The 20,596-nt window shown below is 46.3% G+C and overlaps 1 protein-coding gene across 6 annotated transcripts in view; it reads right to left on the bottom strand.

Annotated features, from left to right (window-relative positions):
• Window positions 1–20,596, bottom strand: part of RERE (arginine-glutamic acid dipeptide repeats) — a 174,561-nt gene that overhangs the window by 52,845 nt on the left and 101,120 nt on the right. For all 6 annotated transcript variants that reach the window (XM_056508146.1, XM_056508144.1, XM_056508145.1 and 3 more), the window contains 4 exons: window positions 14,379–14,427; window positions 11,921–12,045; window positions 10,845–10,944; window positions 4,914–5,012 (listed from right to left, as the gene is read on the bottom strand). In XM_056508146.1, coding sequence (XP_056364121.1) covers window positions 4,914–5,012; window positions 10,845–10,944; window positions 11,921–12,045; window positions 14,379–14,427 — 373 coding nt within the window. The remainder of the gene's footprint in view (window positions 1–4,913; window positions 5,013–10,844; window positions 10,945–11,920; window positions 12,046–14,378; window positions 14,428–20,596) is intronic.

Raw genomic sequence — 20,596 nt, forward strand, 5'->3', positions numbered from 1 at the left:
TAAACTCGGTGCTGTATGTGCAGTATTGATCCCTTTCAACAAGGGCTTGGATCAAAGACTGATGCAAGTTAATCACAAACAAAAGATTGTTATCTTTCATCTAGGAACCTGTGTTTAAACCAAATTCCCTTTTCTGAGCTGTAATACACCTTGTATTTTCCAGCTGTACTGCACCTCAGCATTTTGTAAACCTGCCAGCTACTCAGTAACTATAATTTTATGCAACCTTTAAATAACAACTTTTTCCCCTAAGCAGAATAATTTCATCCTTCACTGGGCACTTTGGACTGTGAGGGCTGATGGTTCTTTTCCACTCTGAGCTTTCAGAATAAGACACAGACAAGACCTTCCCACACGTGCTTAGACTAAAATCTTATTTATTCTTAAAACACAGGTCCTGCAAGGCCACAGCAACCTGATTTGGTGGATTTTTATCTCAGTGCTCAGCTAAGCTTCAACTGTTACTGATTATCACACTTGCAAACGTGGCTGCATCACTAAATTCCAGAAAATGTTCATTTAGTGGGACTGTCTCACCACTGGCAAGCTGCAATGTTTATTTTTCTGTGGGTAAAACAATGAAACTGAGCAGTGACTGCTGTCTCAACCTTCCAAGCCCACCCCAGGAGTCAGCCCTGCAATGCTGCCCAGCTTTTCCAACACCCCTTTAGGATTTTTTTCCACTGGACCATTCCAGAGGCTCTGTTTCAATCTGGCTCTGCATTCCATTTTCTATAGCTGCCACATAAACAGCAAATAAAATTCAGGGTATCTTTGCCCCAGTAAGCAGCTCTGTCTCCCAGCACATCTGAAGAGCCCTGGGTTCAAAGGAGAACACGAGAACAATGTTTTCATGAGCACACACTCCAGAAAGGGTGGATGAGACATCTGAGGAGGATTCCAGGCAGAGAAGCCAAGCAAACAAGGCTGTGGGTTTTGCATAAGTAATTCCCTGACTGCCATGCTGGATTACAAACACTTGCAAACAGATCAGAAAGTCGTTTGCTGTATCTTGTCCTTCCTGGCAGAAAGATCTCCACTTGTATTTTATGATAAACGAGTTTAAGCTGAAGCCAGGTGTGGATGTTTTAAAATTTATGAACTTGTAAATGGATGTACATGGCCAATTAGGATTTAGCACCAGGCAGGATTAACCACCCTGCAGATAAATTGAGGAGGTTGTTTGAATGGAGGTTGTTTACCTCAACCACTCAACATCCAGGGCAATGTGAAATATTTAAAAGGCAGAATATTTCCAGATAAAAGGCAGCTATCAGGGATGTCACAGGGTGGCATTGACAGCTCTGCACAGGTGAAAGAACCTTCCTAAGAACTCTTGGCAACTTCCTTTAGAGAACTGAACATGGATGCAGCAAAGAGCAGAGGAAAAGGGAGGAACTGTAAAGAATGTTCAAGTACTGCCTCACCCACTCCCCTTCAACTTTGGAAAACACAGCCCCAAGTTCCAAAGGTGCTTCAATTAAACCTCACCAGCTCTTCATAATCAACATCTGCATGCTAATGAGGAGCAGAGCTCCATGCAGGAGAGCATCCCTGTGCAATAAACTGCAGCAGAGCAGCAGCAAACTCTGCCTGCAGCAAGCATGCATAAATAAACAGAATTAATAACTACCCGAGTGTGGACGGGTGACTTAATCTGTTTCGATTAGATGCAGCTCAGCCCCAGGCCTTTGTGGTATTTAAAATGTGTTCATCATGTTTAATTAAAAACCTAATAAACTGGAGGTTCCTTTAGTTCTGATGCAGATTTCTCTCTCCTGTAAGCCCTATTGATTTTGTCCTCAGAACTTTTGATAAAGAGAGAAAAAAAGCACATTCTGAATGAAGAGATAAAAATGTGAGCTGGAATTGGGGCTGCTGGTGAGGAGCAGTCAGAACCAGCTCCTGTCCTTCCACATTTCCAGCTCATGAAGGACTCCAGAACAGAAAACCTTCCCACTAGGTTAAAAAACTAGAGATGATCACTGTATCCTGTATAAATCACAGCTCTTTGATAAGTTATTGATCCAGAATTGAGGCTCCTTTTGGGACCTGGAGCAAATGCAGGGCCAGAATTGTACTGAACCATCCCTGAGGTACAAAAGCCATTCTGCAGAGATTTTGTCCTGAGACACATGGAAATTTTATAATTTGTCTTGGGAGATGCTCCCACTGGAACCACAGCAGGGAATGGGGATGATCAGCTGGAGAAATTCCTGATCTGGGCTCCAGATTTGGGACCTGTGGACAGGACTCAGCTCCATCACCAGGGCAAGCTCCAGAGTCAAGCTCATCTCATGGTCCCAAACTCCCCTCCCACAGCAGTTGCAGAGATTTCCACGTGGAGAAGAACAGAGAGCACCATTCCATCCCTAGGGGGGATTTCTGACTGCCTGCACCCAAAACACCTGGCCAAGACTTCAAGGGGCTTTTTTTGAGGTGCAGAGCAGAACTCACTGCTCTGACATCCTGGGCTGGCTTTGAGAGGAGATTTAAACCTGCAGGATTGTATTAAACCCAGACAACTTTGCTCCTGGCTTCTCCCCAGGTAATCCCTCCTCCATCTCCTCATCCTGCTTTCTATGGGAACTGCAGCCCCTGAGCAGCAGGTGATGCTGCTGGAGTTGGTGTGTGCTCAGAACTGGCCTCAGTCAGGCATTAAATGTGGCAATTGCTGCAGCTTGCCCACAGAGTGAATTTGTGAGCATGACAAGAGAAACCCAGCCCTGCCCATCAGAGTCTGCTGGAAATGGATGTTGTCAGGTGGGGAAGGAGCCTTCACAAACAGGAAACAGCTGCTCAGAGCTGCACACACCACTGGAGCTGCTGGAGCCACTCTGAGGCAGTGAGCAAGGCTGGCTTCACTCTGAGCCTCTGAATTTACATGCTGGGACAAAAAAAAGGCTTAAAAATAGCCACAGGTTCAGAGACACGAGGGAGACAACAAACCTCAGTCTTCATATTTACACAACCCTGGTGTAACTCAATCAGTGGCCAATTTTATCCTCTGTTTAATTCCATCTAAACATCTGCAACCACATCAGCAGCACAAAAAATAACACAACTCCCATCCTTTGTTTTAATCAGGTCTGACACTGCCAAGCAGCTCCCACCTCACAGTCTGGACACAGGCAGCAGAGCTGCTCTAATGGAAAACAAAGGCTTTGTCTTTGGGCAGCTGAGAGTCCACAAAAAAAGGTTTAAATGTGGTGAGGGGTATTATTATTGTTATTACTATTATTACCCAGGTTAACTGACCAAAGCTCTGTATCAGGTGTGGGATCTGCTTATTTATCCAACTGCAGAACTTAAATTGATGTATTTAAATTTCAGTGAGCCACATTTCCTGGGCTGCAAGAGGAGATTAATGACAAGTCCAGCCCAAATATGGCCAGGGATTGGACCTGGGTCTCCATTTCCCTCAGAACCCTCTGGGATTATCACCCACCACTTCACTGGGGCTCCATCCTTTGCCACCTGAGATGAAGGGACACACACAATTAATGCTGTCACCACAACTGAATTGTTTTGGTCAGACTTAGGGTTTGACACCTGAGTATTTTCTTACCAGCACTTGAATTCCCATGCACCTTTAGCAGCCTGTGGATCAGAGTTCTCCTCAGTTTCCCAGGGTTTGTAGTAAGGAAACTTCCCCAAAATGCAGCACAGCTGCCTCAGGCTGGAGCTGCCTCTGAGCTGCAGGGACCAAGAGGCTCTGAGGCTGTGCAGGTGGAGCTTTGCTGTCTATAAATAAGAGCACAGCCTGATCTTTGGATCTGCCCAGGCTGGAGGGCTGCCAAATGTTTCTGGAAACTTGGATGGAGCAGAACAAGAACAAATATGATAAAATGAGCTGGGGCTGACAATGATTTATAGAGCCAGTGATCATGACTCTGTGCTCACAGGCTGCACTTCTGCAGTAATGCTTCACTTTCCAATAAACTTTGTTTTTTCCACTGGTAAGGCTCAGTTCTCTCTTGTTTAACATGGGTGGATCATCAAAACCCCTGAGTGCAGCAGCTCCAGCACTCACAGGGCAGCTGATGGAAAAAAAAATGAGAAAAAAAGCTACACAGGGAGAAAAAGAGAGGTGCTGGCACAATTCAGCCCTGGATGTGTGCAGAGAGCACAGCCTGGAGCAGCCTCAACCCAAACCCAGCAAACCCAGGCAGAGCACCCCAAGGGTTTGTTGCAGCAGTCAGTCCCTGCACAAAGCTCCTTCTGGGACAAGAGGTGCAGAATGCTCAGGAGAGCCAGTCCCAGGCTCTGCTCGTGCCCTGGCACGGCTGCCAGCTCTGGATCCGCCCTCCCTCCTCCCTCCCAAGCTCCAGGCAGCCACAAAGGTTCTTTGTTGGGCTGGAACCAGCCACAAACAGGGGCTCTGGGCTGGCCCAGCGTGCTGCAGGAAGGGTTAAATGAGGAGAGAGCAGAGCACACTGCAAGAGCTCCCTGAAAGCCTTGCAGAGAACCTACAGCTTACAAAAAACCTCTCCAGCCATTGCCTGAATAATTAAAACCACTAAGAGATCATGAAAGTTTCCTCCATTAAGCAGTTCTATTTTCTAACACCATTGCCAGCTTTATTAGTAGCTTAACAAGATCACATTTTTATTTGTTTACTTCTTTAAACACTTCATCAATTAACCAGCTTAAAAATTGACCCACTCAAGGCAAGAACAAAAACAAAACAAAAACCACCAAACTTTTCTCCTGGCACCTTTCCAAGAGCAATTCTGTCATGCACTGGATCAGGTTTTTTCATTTTTACACCCAAGCATGTGTATTTTTATTTACACATCTGCCCTCTTCTTGCTCATCAAGATAACCTCTTTAGGAAAAAAAAAAAAACAGGATAAAAAAGCAAGAGCAGCAACATGAACCATAAAGGCTGGAGGAGATAAATCATTTCCTACCACTTCATCTTCAGTCCAGCACTTCTCAATCAGCTTTGGCACAGGTTTCTTCACCAAGCGCTGCAGGGCTTTTCCAGCATCGTAGTTACTTTCATGGAGCTGAAAAATAAAGAAGACAAACAGATCATTCAAAGGAATTAGCAGTGATCTGATACTGCAGAAGAAAAAAACCACTACAGGGAGCCACATGAGATGTTCTCTGCCTAATTAGTTTTACTGTTGATGTATGAAATGAAATTGAAACAACCTGAAGGGTAACTGAGGTTTTAGCAGCAGCACTGAACCAAGCAGGATCCTCCTTCCTTCCTAAACCTGTCCCAGGTAATGTTTAAACCAAAGTCATGCTGCTCCCTTCTACTCACAGGGCCCAATGTGATGTCAGCCCTGGTAAAATAAAAATTAATACATGATGGGTTAGACTTCACACAAATTGGCTCAAATCTCCTGTTGTCAGCAGGAACAGATCTGAACTGCTGAAGGTCTCTTCCCCCTTCACCAGCTTACTGGGGCATTCATTAGTTTGGAATACTTAGGGGAATTTTAAAGGAGAAAAAAAAAAGTACTTCTAAAAATAAAAGGTCACTCCTGTGCCCAGACCTCTGCTGTTACCTGCAGTGTGTTTTTGGAACAAACAGAAATGGTCCTTAACTGGCAGCCAGAACTTTTTTTTCCTCACCAACAACTAAAGTAACAATACAAACAGGGAAACAAGTGCTTCAATAACAGAAGGTGGACAAGAAAGAAAACTGAGCCACAGTGGTTTTCTGTGGATTTTCAGCAGTGGAGCCAGCAGTCCTGGCTGTCACTGCCAGGGGGGCACAGCTCCTGCTTGCAGCCCTCCCTGCCTCTGCTCAACAACCAAAACTGCCTCAAAAAACCAAAAAAAAAAACAAAAAAAAAAAAAAAAAAAAAAAAAAAACCCCTCAAAAAAAAAAAAATAGTTCTAAGGATCCCATGGTATGCAATGCCCACTTACAGGCATGAAAATAAGATGTTGCCTTTTCTGCTGGGTACACATTAATTTTCCCTCCTGTTTGCACTCCAGCACTGGGAACAAATCCATCTCAAAGAAAAAAACACTGTTTGTTTTGCCAGCTCACCTTGCAAATGCCTCTTTTCTGAGCATGCCACTACCCAGAAGATTTTTCACTCGGGAGATGTGACAGTGCTGAGGAGAATGGGGCTCCTGTTTCCCTCCCCTCTCTGCTCCCTCCCAAAACACCAGGGATGCCAAAGCCTCTTTGTAACTTGGAGGGCATCTTTATTCTGCCTCAAGGACAACACGTGTTTTTCCCTGGCAGCCCCACTGCCCAAGCAGCTCAATCTGCAAGAAAAATAAACCAGACAAGGCCAGAAAGAACAGCCTGGTCTGCAGGCAAGCACTCCAGAAAAAGGAAAGTTTACAGGCCAGCAAGGCTGTCCCAGATCAGCACCAGATAATATGGGCATTAACTTCTGAGCAGGTAATTACATTAGTAACAATCCCAAACCCCATCAGCACAGAGGTGACAGCACAGAGAAGACCCCTGTGAAACCATGATACAGGCTTAGAGTCTTCTGAAAAATGTTCATTTTAGCAGGTGGGAGTGGGAAAAAAATGTTTTATAAATGCCAGCAGAATAATGCACCAGAAAGGAAAAATATTTTCTCTAAGTGCTGGAATTAAACTTTTGTGTTGCAGTCTGGTTCATTCTCTGCTTTTTACTTTCAACCATTTAGTATTCCTGAGCATTTTATTGGCAAGATTCAAATGTATAAACAGCTAATGATGACTGCTTCTGGTTTCATTAACTTCTGCTTGAACTTCTCCAGGTACTTCTATCAACACAGGATCATTGTCCAGCCAGCCAGAGAATCTCCATTTTTAACATGAACCCTGCATCCAAATTTGGCACCACTGTGAGATTTAATCTGTGAACAACTGCAACAAAGGGAGCCACCACAAATGTACCTTAAACCAGAAAATACAGCAACTTCTGCACCACTGGGCAGGATTAAAGGAGAATTCTGGATGTGCACAGGTCCAAAAGGCTCCTTTACATTGCTGCTAAAGAAAAGCCAGGTCCAGGGAAGGGATTTCACCATCAATGCTGCACATTCCACAAGGTTCCAGTTCCTGCTGCAGCCTCTGAGCAGAGCTGCCATTTCTGTCTGGGTGATGCTGCAAATAAATTCTCCTCTGGCATGGCTCAGCTGTCAGGCACCTCCAGCCTGTAATGAACCCATGAATTACATCTTGCAGCTCTGACATCTCTGGGCTTGCTCATCAAAATATTGTTCTTCAATTGTAATTTATAACTTAATTTAAATGTCCCTTTCCTGTGACCTTTTTAGAGCAGAGTGCCATTGCATCTGGCAGCTCCTGCTCCAGCAAGGCTTCCTTTGGCAATTACAGCCATTATGCTCTGCCTTGAAAAGCCCAGCTCAGTGAGGCTCAGCATTAAATAATTGCAGTCCATTAAGAACACTGAGATCCCAGAGCCTTTTTCTCCAAGGAAAAATTGCAGCAATCTCATGGGAGTTTTACTGGACTGCTTCAAAATCAGAGTCCCAGCCTGGTTGGGTTGGACCCTAAAGCAGAAGGGATTGTTCAGCCAAACCCACTTTTATGGGGCTGCAGCATGTCCAGCATTGATGGCACAGCACTGGAATTCCAGAGCTCTCCACGTTCCAGGGCTGGCTCTTCCCTGGACAAATCACATCCCAAGATGAGGGAGAAGGAAAAAGTCAAGGAAAAGGAGGAGCAGGATGGGGATTATGAGCAGCTCCATCTTTGGATGTAACTCCAACCCAACTCCTCATTTAATACAAAATATAATTCAGGCCACTTCTTCCAGTAGCAGAGCTGACGGATTTCAGTGGCTGTGGATATTCTGTATATCTCTGGACATCTTGCCCTGCTATGAAAACAGAATATGCTCCTTTTAATTTTTATCAATCATTTCTAAAATCTAGCAAGGCAAGAGTCCCAAGTGCCCTTTAGGGTATAATCTGTGTATCAGACAAAAGCAAACAAAAAAACAAACAAACAAACAAACAAACAAAACAACAACAACAAAAAAAAAAAAAAAAAAAACAAAACAAAAAAAAAAAAAAAAAAAAAAAAAAAAAACAAAACAAAAAAAAAAAATTTCCACCTCTTTCCCCCACTTCTAATTTATTTTAAGCATCTGAAGAGGTGATGATGAAGATTAAAAAACTTGACATTTGTGATGCAGCCACTTTGCACCGGCATTGCCAGGGATATGCCAAAACAGCCCAAAATGCAGCTGCAAAACAGCTGTGGGGCAATGCAGGCATGGCCAGTGCTCCACACAGGCAAGAATTTACCAATTACCTGCAAAACTTATGACAGCACTTTGAAAACACCTTTCAAAAAACAGGAGTATTCTGCATACTCCCCCAAAATGTTAACAGCAATCACAGAAGGTTTTGGGCCTTTTTTTCCCTGCAAGAGTGAGGATGGGGATGGGGATGGGGATGGGAATGGGGATGGGGATGGGGATGGGGATGGGGATGGGGATGGGGATGGGGATGGGGATGGGGATGGGGATGGGATGGGGATGGGATGGGGATGGGGATGGCTGGAAGCTCCAGTGGCAGAATTCTCCTGCACTGAGGGGGACAGGCCTGGGCAGAGTCTGGCCCTGCCTCGTGTGAACCAGCAGAGCAGCTGCTCATTAACATCACCCACAAGGAAAACCGGTCGTAAGGAGAAATGCTAACATATATTTAAATAATTTTTTTTAATGCTTTCAACCTTGTCTGTAGTTAATGAACAAGAAAATCTGGTCTAAGGGCAAGTTAAAACAGGGAGTAATTTGTCTGGGTGACATCTTAGTTAGAAGTGAATTTCCTTGCACTGAGATTAGCCTGTCATGTTTGTCACTCATAATGACACGTTCCCATGCAGCAGAGCCATGAGAAGGCACAACAACACTATTAGTAAAGAGAGATTTACACAATATTAGCATATCATTGTTGGGGCTCTCCTCCATGGAGCACTACAGGAGCTTAAGTGGTGCTGGTTTTTCACTTTATGAGGATAAATAGGAGTGGCTGGCTCTGATTTCCCCAGCAAAACCATGAACCAAAACTCAGAGATTCCATTTTCCTTTGGAAATGCCTTTGCACCCTGCCTGCCCCAGGGGCTGTTCCACACACACCAGGCAAGGCTGACCTCTGGGAATGAATTCTTCCTCTGCAGCTCTGTCAAAGATGAGCACAAAGCAGTGAATGAACTGCTGGGACCTCTGGGAACAGCCCTGCAGAACCTCTGACCAGCAGGCACAGGTCGAAGGGATAAAAGAGGTCATGACTTGGTGGCTTTGCACTGCTATGGACAGAGAGGATCTAAAACCACATCTGATGCTGAATCAGCTTGGAGGGCAAAGAGGAAGGAAGAACGGAGGGGAAGGGAAGCAACTACTCCAGAACTTCCCCCAGCTCTCCCTCCTCATCAGCAAGGTTTGTGCTCAATATTCACCTTGTTCCATCCTCCCCTGGATTATCAGACCTGGCATCACCTTCTCCCCACAGAGCAGGATGAGCTTTCTGGGATCATGTTTTCACCATTATTACGTGACACCAGCACTCATCAGGAGGGCAGCAAACTCCAAATGAAAACTTTTATTTCCTTCCTAAGGGTTACAAACGTGGCACAAACCCCAACAGCCAAACAAAGGAACAGGAGCTGGAATTTTCCTGGAATGTTGAGTGAATTATTTCAGTGAGCTGAGATATAAATACATGTATGTGATGTCTGTATGTTGCACTGTGCCTTCCATGATCTTCATTTCTAACTGACATAATTAACAATAAATCATTCTGGGGGCTTACAGCACCTGTTATTACATAAATAAAACAGCAGCAAAGCAGCTTGTCAAGACTGATTTATGTGAAGTGCTACCCTGAAGTTTATTGGATTTCCATAATAAGAAATCATACCACACCATTTTCTTTTACATTCATCTTCTGGGTTGCATATGATAATTTCTAAACAAAGACACAACTTAGTGCGGGTTAAGAGGCTCACAAATCATTTATCAGATAAATCTGACCTCTTTTAAATAGGTGGTGAACTGAAAGATTAAAAAAGGTACCATTATGTCAGGACAACAGGTGACCTATCTGAACTGTCTAAAGTCAAAAAAAGCAGGGTCTCAGAAATAAGTCAAAGTTTCTTAAAATATCCCTGACAGAACTATTATTTATAAGGAAACTCTTTTCTAGAAAGAATTCAAAGTGGACAAAGAAAGCATTTTCTAAAATAGACATGCACTAGAAACACAAAGAGAAAAGAACCAGAAGAACAAAACCAAAATATTTTGGGACTAATCTAATCTCAGAAGCAAGAACTCTGCGAGTGCAATGCAGACTCCTCGGGCTGCCAAGCGATTAAAGGCAGAAATTAAAGCAGATACAGAAGCAGTGAAGTTAAATGAATTTTCTGCATTAGGCTATTATTATAGATAAGGGGAAAGAAATTCCAATTCCAAAACCTCTTTAATGATTACTGACCTTAACAGAAATGTGAGTCTCTGAGAAGGAAATCAGGGAACAACTGAGCCAAGTGCAGAGTGGGGAGGCAGCAGGGAAAGGAACACAAGGAACATTTCAACTCCAGCTAAACCCCACAGCAGCTGGGCTGAGTGGAAACCCCAAGAGCCAGGGCAGGGACAGCTGAGCAAGTCCCAAAAGACCTGAGCAGCTTCCCAAAAACTGGGGTCACCTTTGAGGCACCCCTGAAGTTCCCCACTGAACTTCTGCAGCTCAGAGCTTTGAAAATCACGTGGTCTTTGAAAGGAAGTCACCACCAAAAAAATGTAACCCCAAAATCTGGCCTACAGTGAGTCTGTGATGCTCTGCCTGCCCCAGGAGGGGCAGGAGGGGCAGGAGGGGCAGGAGGGCTCCTCCCCAGGGGTCACTTACTGTGTTGAGGGCGTTGAGGGTGGTGTCGTCCCGGGAGGCAGCCACACATCCATCCTCCGTGGATCCCCCGTCACACATCCCTGCAAAGGCTGCCATGCTCCTGCAGGGCCAGGAAAGGGGAGAGCCTCAGCCCACAGTGCACTGCACAAACTCTGCACTTACACCTTCAATCAGCAATTTCAAATCCCTCAGCCCACAGTGCACTGCACAAACTCTGCATTTACACCTTCAATCTGGAATTTCAAATCCCCCAGCTCTCACAGTGCACTGCACAAACTCTGCATTTACACATTAAATCTGGAATTTCAAATCCCCCAGCTCTCACAGTGCACTGCACAAACTCTGCATTTACACATTAAATCTGGAATTTCAAATCCCCCAGCTCTCACAGTGCACTGCACAAACACTGCATTTACACATTAAATCAGCAATTTCAGGGCCATGTGACACTGTGGATCAAATGAGGCACCACAAAACTGCAAAGCTGAGTCACCCCAGCACACAGAATAAATCCAGCATTAAAATCCAATCTAATTTGCTTTCATCAGCTGAAAGTCTGCACTGCCAAAGGTGCAGAGCCAGATCAGGATTAGAGAAGCTGAAACCTGCACGCAGGAGAAGGGAGTCTCAGCAGAGACAGCAAACTTTGTGCTGTCATCCTGGTTTTATTATGTCAGAAAACTGACTGAAGCTGCAGATTCCCCAGGCTCTGAACTCCTGCAAGCTACAAGTAATTTACTGAGACTCTGAATTACTGTGAAGCCCACCATGGGTTTGCTGAACCCACCAGGGAAGAACTGAAATGCAAACTGGAGCTGCCAAGGGATTCCCTGCAGGGATCCTGTGCTGTCCCAGCTGCTCCTCCCTCCCCACCCATCCCACAGCACTGCTGGCTTTGCACTCCAGCTCCAGAGCCACAGATGATGGCAGGGGGCTGTGCTGGCCCCAGTCTGAGAGTTCTGGTCTCACAGCGAACACCTCAGTGATGCCAGTGGCACCACAGCATCCCAGAGCCCAGGAGGGGCTGCAGCCACCAGAGCCCTGCCCAGAGGCACTGCAGGGCTGGCTGAGCTCACCTGGCTGCCCTCAGGTACATGAGCAGGTCGCAGTCATTGACCCCTGGCATCCACACCAGCTCCTCGTGCTGCGTCACCGTGTCCCCGTCCGGGGAAGGGAAGGGCTGCAGGTCGGGGAGCTTGGCCTGGAAAAGGTCACACACACATGGTACTTGCTCTCATGGCAGCACACACAGCTTTGTACATTCTCTGCAACAGCAGGACGTGGGAGGAGGAAGGTGTTCAGACAGCAGTGGTGAAGGGGGTTGTTCTGAGTTCCAGAGCTCTGTGGATGCTGAGGCATCAAGCCCCAACCCATCCCCTACATCCAGCATTCCTTCCCCAGAAGGGCAGTGATTCTCCTGGTGATTATTCAGGGCTAACACCACCTCAGCCCACTGCCAGGGGAGCCCTCCTGCACACAGGAGCAGGAGAGCTGGAAAGGAAAGCGTTTGGTACTGCCAGTCTGAGCTTTGGGAGCTCAGGGACAATCCCCCCAGACACAGCAGCTGCATCTGTCCCAGGGATGCTGATCCAACTGCTGTGCCAGGCTGCAGCCCTCCCAGAACACACTCACATGAAGGAAGGCAGGAAGGTACTCAGCAGATGTGTCCCTTCTGAAATCAGCAAGAAACCCTACACATCTGACACCGAGTTTAACATTAAATGCTCGGTAAATCATTAGAACTCCAAAGAGAAACAAAGACATTTCCTGAAAGGGAGATAGCTCAGCAAAATGAACGCTGCCTCTAAATAAGTATTACACTCTATCCAGAGACCCAATTAGCATCTTTAGTCATCTCCTGCTCTGAGATGAGATAGCTGAGAGCCTCTTCAGAAACAGCTTTTAAGCCCTATAATTACCTCCTATACTTACAACACTAAACGTATTTGAGAGGCAACATTTATACATAACCAGTAATTACAAGTCACAGGTTCAGATGTCTTTCATGTTCTGCTCTTTAATCTGTACTTTATTTTACTTCTTGCCTGGGAAAATGGATATGTCATTGAACTTCTCTTCTGGCAAGGGATAAGGCAGCCCTGGGATTTCTGGGAGGGAGAGGCACTGCAGCACCCAGGGGGCTCCTGCACCCCTGGAATGGGCTCCTTTACTGCAGGTACTCCCAGGAGCAGCCCCCTCTTCAGCACAGCATCACTGAGGCTGGAGAAGAGCTCCAAAGTTATCAGTCCCAAGCTGTGACCCATCCCCACCTTGTCCCCAGAGTGCCACATCCAGGGCTGGGGACTCCAAACCTCCCTGGCTGGAATTTGTAGCAGAAGTTTTCCCATTCAGCAGAGACCCCCTGTACTCCCCTGGGAGGGAAATTCTCAAAATTCTGCAATCCCACAGAACATTTGCCTTCTCTGCTGTCCCTGCTGCTGTGGGGATCTGAGAAAACCCAAGCCAGCACCCCTGACATCTGTGATGAGCACAAGTGAGGGAAAGCAGGGCACCAGAGCCATCAGGAACCCCTGTGGGACCCAGGCTCTGGATTCTGCTGCTTCCACCTGCTGCTCACTGAGGGGGTGTCAGTGATGAGGTTTGTCAGAAACAAGGATGACTGAGGGAACAGTGGTAGTCTAAAGCATGAAGCAAGCAAGAATTAACAGTATTCTGAATCAATGGACCTTCTTCCTCCTTTTTTTCCCCATCCATAAATGCACATGGTAATTATACCTTAGAGCACAGTGACTAATGCCTGCCAAAATATTAGATGACAATTTGAGATGAAAGTTGTTTTGAAGGTATCATTTACAGTACTCTTGTTATGACTACTGAAAAGAACACTACAGGTTTAATTGCCAAGGACTTTTTTCCTCTGAAGGCAAAACATCCTCAAGAATGTGACATCAGGTTCCATAAATATTTACTTTCACTAGTTCTTAAACGAGATTTTTAAGAGGGTCTGAATGAATATTCATCACTTGGATGCAAAACTCCAGCACTTGGACACTACAAAGTCAATTCCTCAGGAAGAGGAGAGCTCCCAGTAACAGACCTGGCCCTATGAACCAGAGCAAGTTGTATGTTAATACTCTTCAAGAACAGATTATTTCCAATGCTTATGAAGGATTTCTCTCAAATTAGAATTAACATACCAGGAACATCTAGAGTCTTAACCTTATTCTGCTTCCCAGTGCGTGAACACACTCAGCAGCTTCCTCAATTTCTGTTTTAACAATCCAAATGACTTAAAGCACTTTAACTTCCAGCAGTTACTCACATTCCCTCAATCTTATTCAAGAATTAACCCCACAGCACTTCTGCCACTGAAAATCATTAACATATCAACATGTGACACTGAAAATCTCAGTAACTGAGCTAAGGAATACTAAAGAACTCCCTAAAATCATCTCAAGATGATTCTAAAAAGCCTCATCATATCTGAACACATGTAATTTTAAACAGCTGCCATCTGCACAGATCAAGAGGCAAAAGCATCTCTGGATACTGAACAAAAACAAAAGCCCTTACCTGGTGGCTGGGTCCAACTCTGATTTCACCTTGGGTACTGTTTAGCCTCCTAAAATACAAAGAAAAACAGCAATGAGAAAGAATTGCAATTAATGAAATTCAGGGTAATGCTCTTTTTTTGTCATTGCATTTCCAATGTAAATGGAGCAGAAGCAGAAATAACACATTATTTAGAAAACAAAAGGGGATGTGCTCAGGTGTGCTGAATAACCTGCTCTGTGGAAGGTAACCCTTGGCAGGGGCTGGGACAACAAATCCTCTCCAAATATAAGTCAAAAGCCTCCAAAAGACAGTGAGAACACATCAGAATGTTTCCCTCAATGCACATTTTTGCAAGACAACCTGACACTGTTTTCATGTTTTCAGGTTATGCAAGGAATGACTGAACTAGGAAATCAATTTCCCATTCACAAAGTTATACATTAAATACCAGGTTACTACAAGGTGTCAGAATTCTTCCCTATGAGGAGCAAAGGGGAAGCTGCCAACAGAAAATGCTGATGCTCCTCCCTTCCTCCCAGAACTCACTTTAAGGCCGTGCACATCCCTACCCATGCAAGGGAAGCTCACAGGGCTCCTGTGCAGGGTTTTGCCCACTCTGAACCTGGGCTGGGCTGATTTCAGCTCAGACAGGGAGAACCAAACATCCCCCATTTCTCCAGCTGCACCACACTGAAGAAATAGCACACTGTGAGAAATAAGACATTTAAGATCAGAGGCTGGAGCATCCTGTGATTGCAAAGTTAGAAGCGAAGTTTGGGATGGGACCTCTGCTCCCTTCTGTGGGAACTCAGTGGGGATCTCCAACCATTCCCCATCAAACGTGGACAGAAATATTTCTGTGTGTCTTTCCATCACCCAGCCACCATTTCCTGGGAATAGTCACACCTCAAGGTGCTCCCTCCTTGCTGACATCCCACTTGGATTTTAGCAGGGCACGAAGCCCCTGGCTCCTCAAGGACACACGAGCTGCTCCACAATTCCTGCTGCTTCCACATCCCCAGGAATGGGTTTCAAATGGAAAGCAAAATTCTTGCTATGGAAACTAAAATGCACTGAAGATTTGAAGCTAAATCATATTGGTGAGAGCAATTACAATGAGAATGGAATGGCATCCTGTGTTTATTCGATGGGAAAGGGAAAAAAAGGAGCCAACACTGGATATGAAATGTGACACAAAAGAAACTGCTGTAACAAAGCAGTATCCATAGCAACAACAACTTAATATTTCAGTCCTCCTCAGCTGCAGTGGATTAAATATAATGACAAGATGTTCCCTTTGAAAAGTAACCTGTTGCCATGACAACGTTGTGTTCTGCAAAGTAAACAGGGGCTGGTCAGAAAGGAGCTGGGAGCCAGTGCTGGAATATCAAAAAGGCAGAGCAGAGCAGGGCAGACAGCAATCCCTGACCCAGAGATCCTGCAAACACCAAACCCTGACCAGAGATCCTGCAGACAGCAATCCCTGACCCAGAGATCCTGCAGACAGCAATCCCTGACCCAGAGATCCTGCAAACACCAAACCCTGACCCAGAGATCCTGCAGACAGCAAACCCTGACCCAGAGATCCTGCAGACAGCAATCCCTGACCCAGAGATCCTGCAAACACCAAACCCTGACCCAGAGATCCTGCAGACAGCAATCCCTGACCCAGAGATCCTGCAAACACCAAACCCTGACCCAGAGATCCTGCAGACAGCAATCCCTGACCCAGAGATCCTGCAGACACCAAACCCTGACCCAGAGATCCTGCAAACACCAAACCCTGACCCAGAGATCCTGCAAACACCAAACCCTGACCCAGAGATCCTGCAAACACCAAACCCTGACCCAGAGATCCTGCAGACAGCAATCCCTGACCCAGAGATCCTGCAGACACCAAACCCTGACCCAGAGATCCTGCAAACACCAAACCCTGACCCAGAGATCCTGCAAACACCAAACTCTGACCCAGAGATCCTGCAAACACCAAACCCTGACCCAGAGATCCTGCAGACAGCAAACCCTGACCCAGAGATCCTGCAAACACCAAACTCTGACCCAGAGTTCCTGCAGACAGCAATCCCTGACCCAGAGATCCTGCAAACACCAAACTCTTACCCAGAGATCCTGCAAACACCAATCCCTGACCCAGAGATCCTGCAAACACCAAACCCTGACCCAGAGATCCTGCAAACACCAAACCCTGACCCAGAGATCCTGCAAACACCAAACCCTGACCCAGAGATCCTGCAGACAGCAATCCCTGACCCAGAGATCCTGCAGACACCAAACCCTGACCCAGAGATCCTGCAGACACCAAACCCTGACCCAGAGATCCTGCAAACAGCAATCCCTGACCCAGAGATCCTGCAGACAGCAATCCCTGACCCAGAGATCCTGCAAACAGCAATCCCTGACCCAGAGATCCTGCAAACACCAAACCCTGACCCAGAGATCCTGCAAACACCAAACCCTGACCCAGAGATCCTGCAAACACCAAACTCTGACCCAGAGATCCTGCAGACAGCAAACCCTGACCCAGAGATCCTGCAAACACCAAACCCTGACCCAGAGATCCTGCAGACAGCAATCCCTGACCCAGAGATCCTGCAGACAGCAATCCCTGACCCAGAGATCCTGCAGACACCAAACCCTGACCCAGAGATCCTGCAAACACCAAACCCTGACCCAGAGATCCTGCAGACACCAAACCCTGACCCAGAGATCCTGCAGACAGCAATCCCTGACCCAGAGATCCTGCAGACAGCAATCCCTGACCCAGAGATCCTGCAAACACCAAACCCTGACCCAGAGATCCTGCAGACACCAAACCCTGACCCAGAGATCCTGCAAACACCAAACCCTGACCCAGAGATCCTGCAGACACCAAACCCTGACCCAGAGATCCTGCAGACAGCAATCCCTGACCCAGAGATCCTGCAGACAGCAAACCCTGACCCAGAGATCCTGCCCAGAGCTCCAGGAGAGCAGGTCCGAAGGAACATGGGAGGGTGGAGAACCAGAGCCAAGGCCACTGAGACAAACCATCTCAGGGGTGAGGATGGGCAGGGGCTGAGCTGGGGCTGGGCAGAGCACTCATTTCCCAGCTCTGGGAAGGAGGAGAGAGGGAGGAAGGCTGGCACAGCAATTCCTGCACAATTTCCAATAGAGGAATGAGCTTCACCCTCTGACTCTCACTCACAGGTACCCAAGGCTGGCACAGCTGGCAGCTCTGTCCATGGTGACAGTGCCACAATGACTGGGACAACCTCTGCTGCCCCAAAGCACAGCAGAACAGCCCTGCTACAAGCTGGGCTCAGGATTCTGTTACAGAATGCCCAGGGCTGGGAATTCACAGCAAAACCCTCCTGAGGCTGGAGGCAATGGCAAAAGGCCCTGGGTAAAAAAGCCAGCCCAGCCCTGGGCTGTGTGTCCTGCTGTGGTCACCCTGCCCTCAGTGCTGCCAGAGCTCCCCTGCCAGCCACCAACAGCTCAAGCCCCACAGAGATAACTCAGAGCTGCCATTAAGTTTAAAAAAAAACAACCTACAACAAAACTCCAGAACAAAACCAGAACCCAAACATCTCACACAAGACAATTCTGTGCTGCCCACGCAGCCACCCCAGGCAGCAGATCCCTGATTCCGGACACTGAGGGGATCCCTAATTAAATTACAGGGATGCTCCAACAGAAGAAGGGTTTTAAACCAGCCACAAACCTCTCTAACAGCGTTTCTGGCTCTCTTTGGAGCTCTCCAAGAAGGGGTTTCAAAGCAAACTTGGCAAAACCCACAGCCTGGTGTGACATGAGAACATCAGGAACACAAACTCCATGTGCAGAAGAAGTTTCAGCCATCCCACTGAAGTTCCTCAGCCTGGGATGCAGCTGCAGCAGGCTCAGGGCACGGAACTGGCACTAGAGGTGGCACCAGCACAGGGATCCCTGTGGTCTCACCAATCCCTGTGTGAGGACAGGTCACTGGCTAAGGAAGTGCCCAAAAACAGCTGAAAAAGGTCATTATTTCTATAAATATAAAAATGTCTTTAATAAAGATTAAAAGAGGAAAGACACATCTTAAAGCCAGGATATCAAGGGATGCATATTTGTTTTCAATAGCCAATAACAAGCTGTGGCACTGAACAATGAATCTGATGAGATCTGGGGTTGTGTGTGAATCTGGGATCAACACCAGAGGCTTTACTGAATATAACCAAGCCCATGTTAGATTTGTGTGTTACAGAATGGATTATAAACTGCAGCCATGCACTTAGCACTGATTAACCAGCCATTATTCATGGCCAATCACCTCCACTGAGAGTGTGACACAGCAAAGCAATTCCTAAACACTTGTGATTTCTGTAAAATTAATAGAAACTCCCAATAAAAGGGTTTTTTTAAAAAAATTCCTTTAATTCAATGCCCAAGATGAAAGACCCCTGCTCTTCAGAGACAGCTCTAGAAACATCTGGCAAGGATCATTTTGTTCCAGCTCTAGAGGGATAAAACAGGGGAGAACAAAATTACTCTGCTCCCATTTCAGCAGATTAAAAACCAGTTTATCAGGGCCTGAAAGTGACTGGCACTGCAGCCAAGAGCATCTGTTTATGGTCACTGTTGGGAGGCAGGATACTGAGCCAAGGGGATCCTTCATTTTAACCCAAAATTATCTTATGCATGTCATGCTCAAACACTGCACACTTCAAAATACAAAAGAGACAAACAAGATCAGGCCATTCAACCTTTAACCAAAAAATCCCACAACTACCTCAAACCTGAGTTAAATCCCTCAGAGGAACAAGTCCCTTGAATTCACCTGTGTCTTAAACCTTCATTCTTTAAGAATTTCATTTTATAGAAATGAAATAATGATCAGAGAATACTCTTGTCTCATACTCTACGCTTAAGCTTCACTTAAAACCTCTTGCAACCATGTGTTGTAATAATTTAAAAAATAAATTAAAAAAGGAAGCAGAGCAATTTTGCCTTCTGGGTGAAAAATCCAACCTGTATTTCAGGCAGATGAGATCACAGGGGAAGGTTCTCAGTCCCTGCTCACTCCAAAGCAGGAATGAACAAACGTGTCCCAACAGCTGCACCTCCAGAACAAGCTGCAGCCTGCTCCTGACTGCAGGCAAGGACTGAGGCTGCTCTGCACCCTGCTGCTGCTTGCAGCAGGAAGCACTTGCACAAGCTCCAGGCAGGAAAAGCTTCTTCAAGATAAAGTTGTTTTTTCATCATGTTTATAGAGAAAGAAAAAAAAAAGCCTATAGAGAGTCCTCAGTGTTGTCCCCTCCCCAAAAGGTAGATGCAGGTGACAATAATTCAGTCACTGCAAAGGAAGGAATGTTCTCTCCACACAGGAATTACCTGTGTGCAGAGTATTTTGCTGACAGGTGCATGGAGCACCTCTCTAACACCTGTTCACCTCCAGATAAGGCAGACACCAGCATTTTGATCATGAGTTCCAAAAAATTAACTACTGGGAAGCACTGCATAGTGCAAAGGTTTTTATCTGGTTACATGAGCTTTTATTAGAACCAGAATGCTGTTGACACTGGTGAGGGAATGTGCAAGTGAATCTGCATGGACTGATGTGTTTAGGTGTTTGTCCTGGGCAGTTTCTAAAATGTCCCCAGAGCAAATACCCACTGTGAAAGCAGTAGCAGCACTGCTCCAGCACAACAGCAGGGACCTTCCCCACAAAGCTGCAGCTCCTCAGAGGCACTGGCCAACCTCTGAACTCGCCTGACAACACAAATCTGCAGCTCCCTCAACAGCAACCACAGCTCGTGTCAGAGGTGATAAGCATGAAGAATGGGAAGCAGGAAAGGAGCTGGAAGGTATCCCTAGTTCCACCATGCACCTGGAAACAAGCTCTAATTAAAACAAATTACATCCTAAAGAACTGGAAGGAAGGGGAAAGAGGTAATCTTACTGATTTATGCCTGGGAAAAAAAGCTGAAATGGAGGCAGAACAAAGAGAAGAGACTATTCTTCATCCAAAGGACAATATTCAAGCACTTCCCATGATGTATCTGCAATTTCTAACAGCTGTTTGCAGTGGCATTTACTCACCAGACCACCTACCAGCAGTGCCTGCACTGGGAGGATGTGCTGGGCATGCAGCCAGGACAGAACTGTCCCTGAGGGACAGAAAAACTGCAGGGCACAGCTGCAGGCTGCACCAGCACACCTCAGAGCCAGCCCTGCTGCCACCAGGCCTTCCTGGGGCTGGT

This window comes from Oenanthe melanoleuca, chromosome 21 (genome assembly GCF_029582105.1).
Source record: "Oenanthe melanoleuca isolate GR-GAL-2019-014 chromosome 21, OMel1.0, whole genome shotgun sequence".
Lineage (NCBI taxonomy): Eukaryota > Metazoa > Chordata > Aves > Passeriformes > Muscicapidae > Oenanthe > Oenanthe melanoleuca.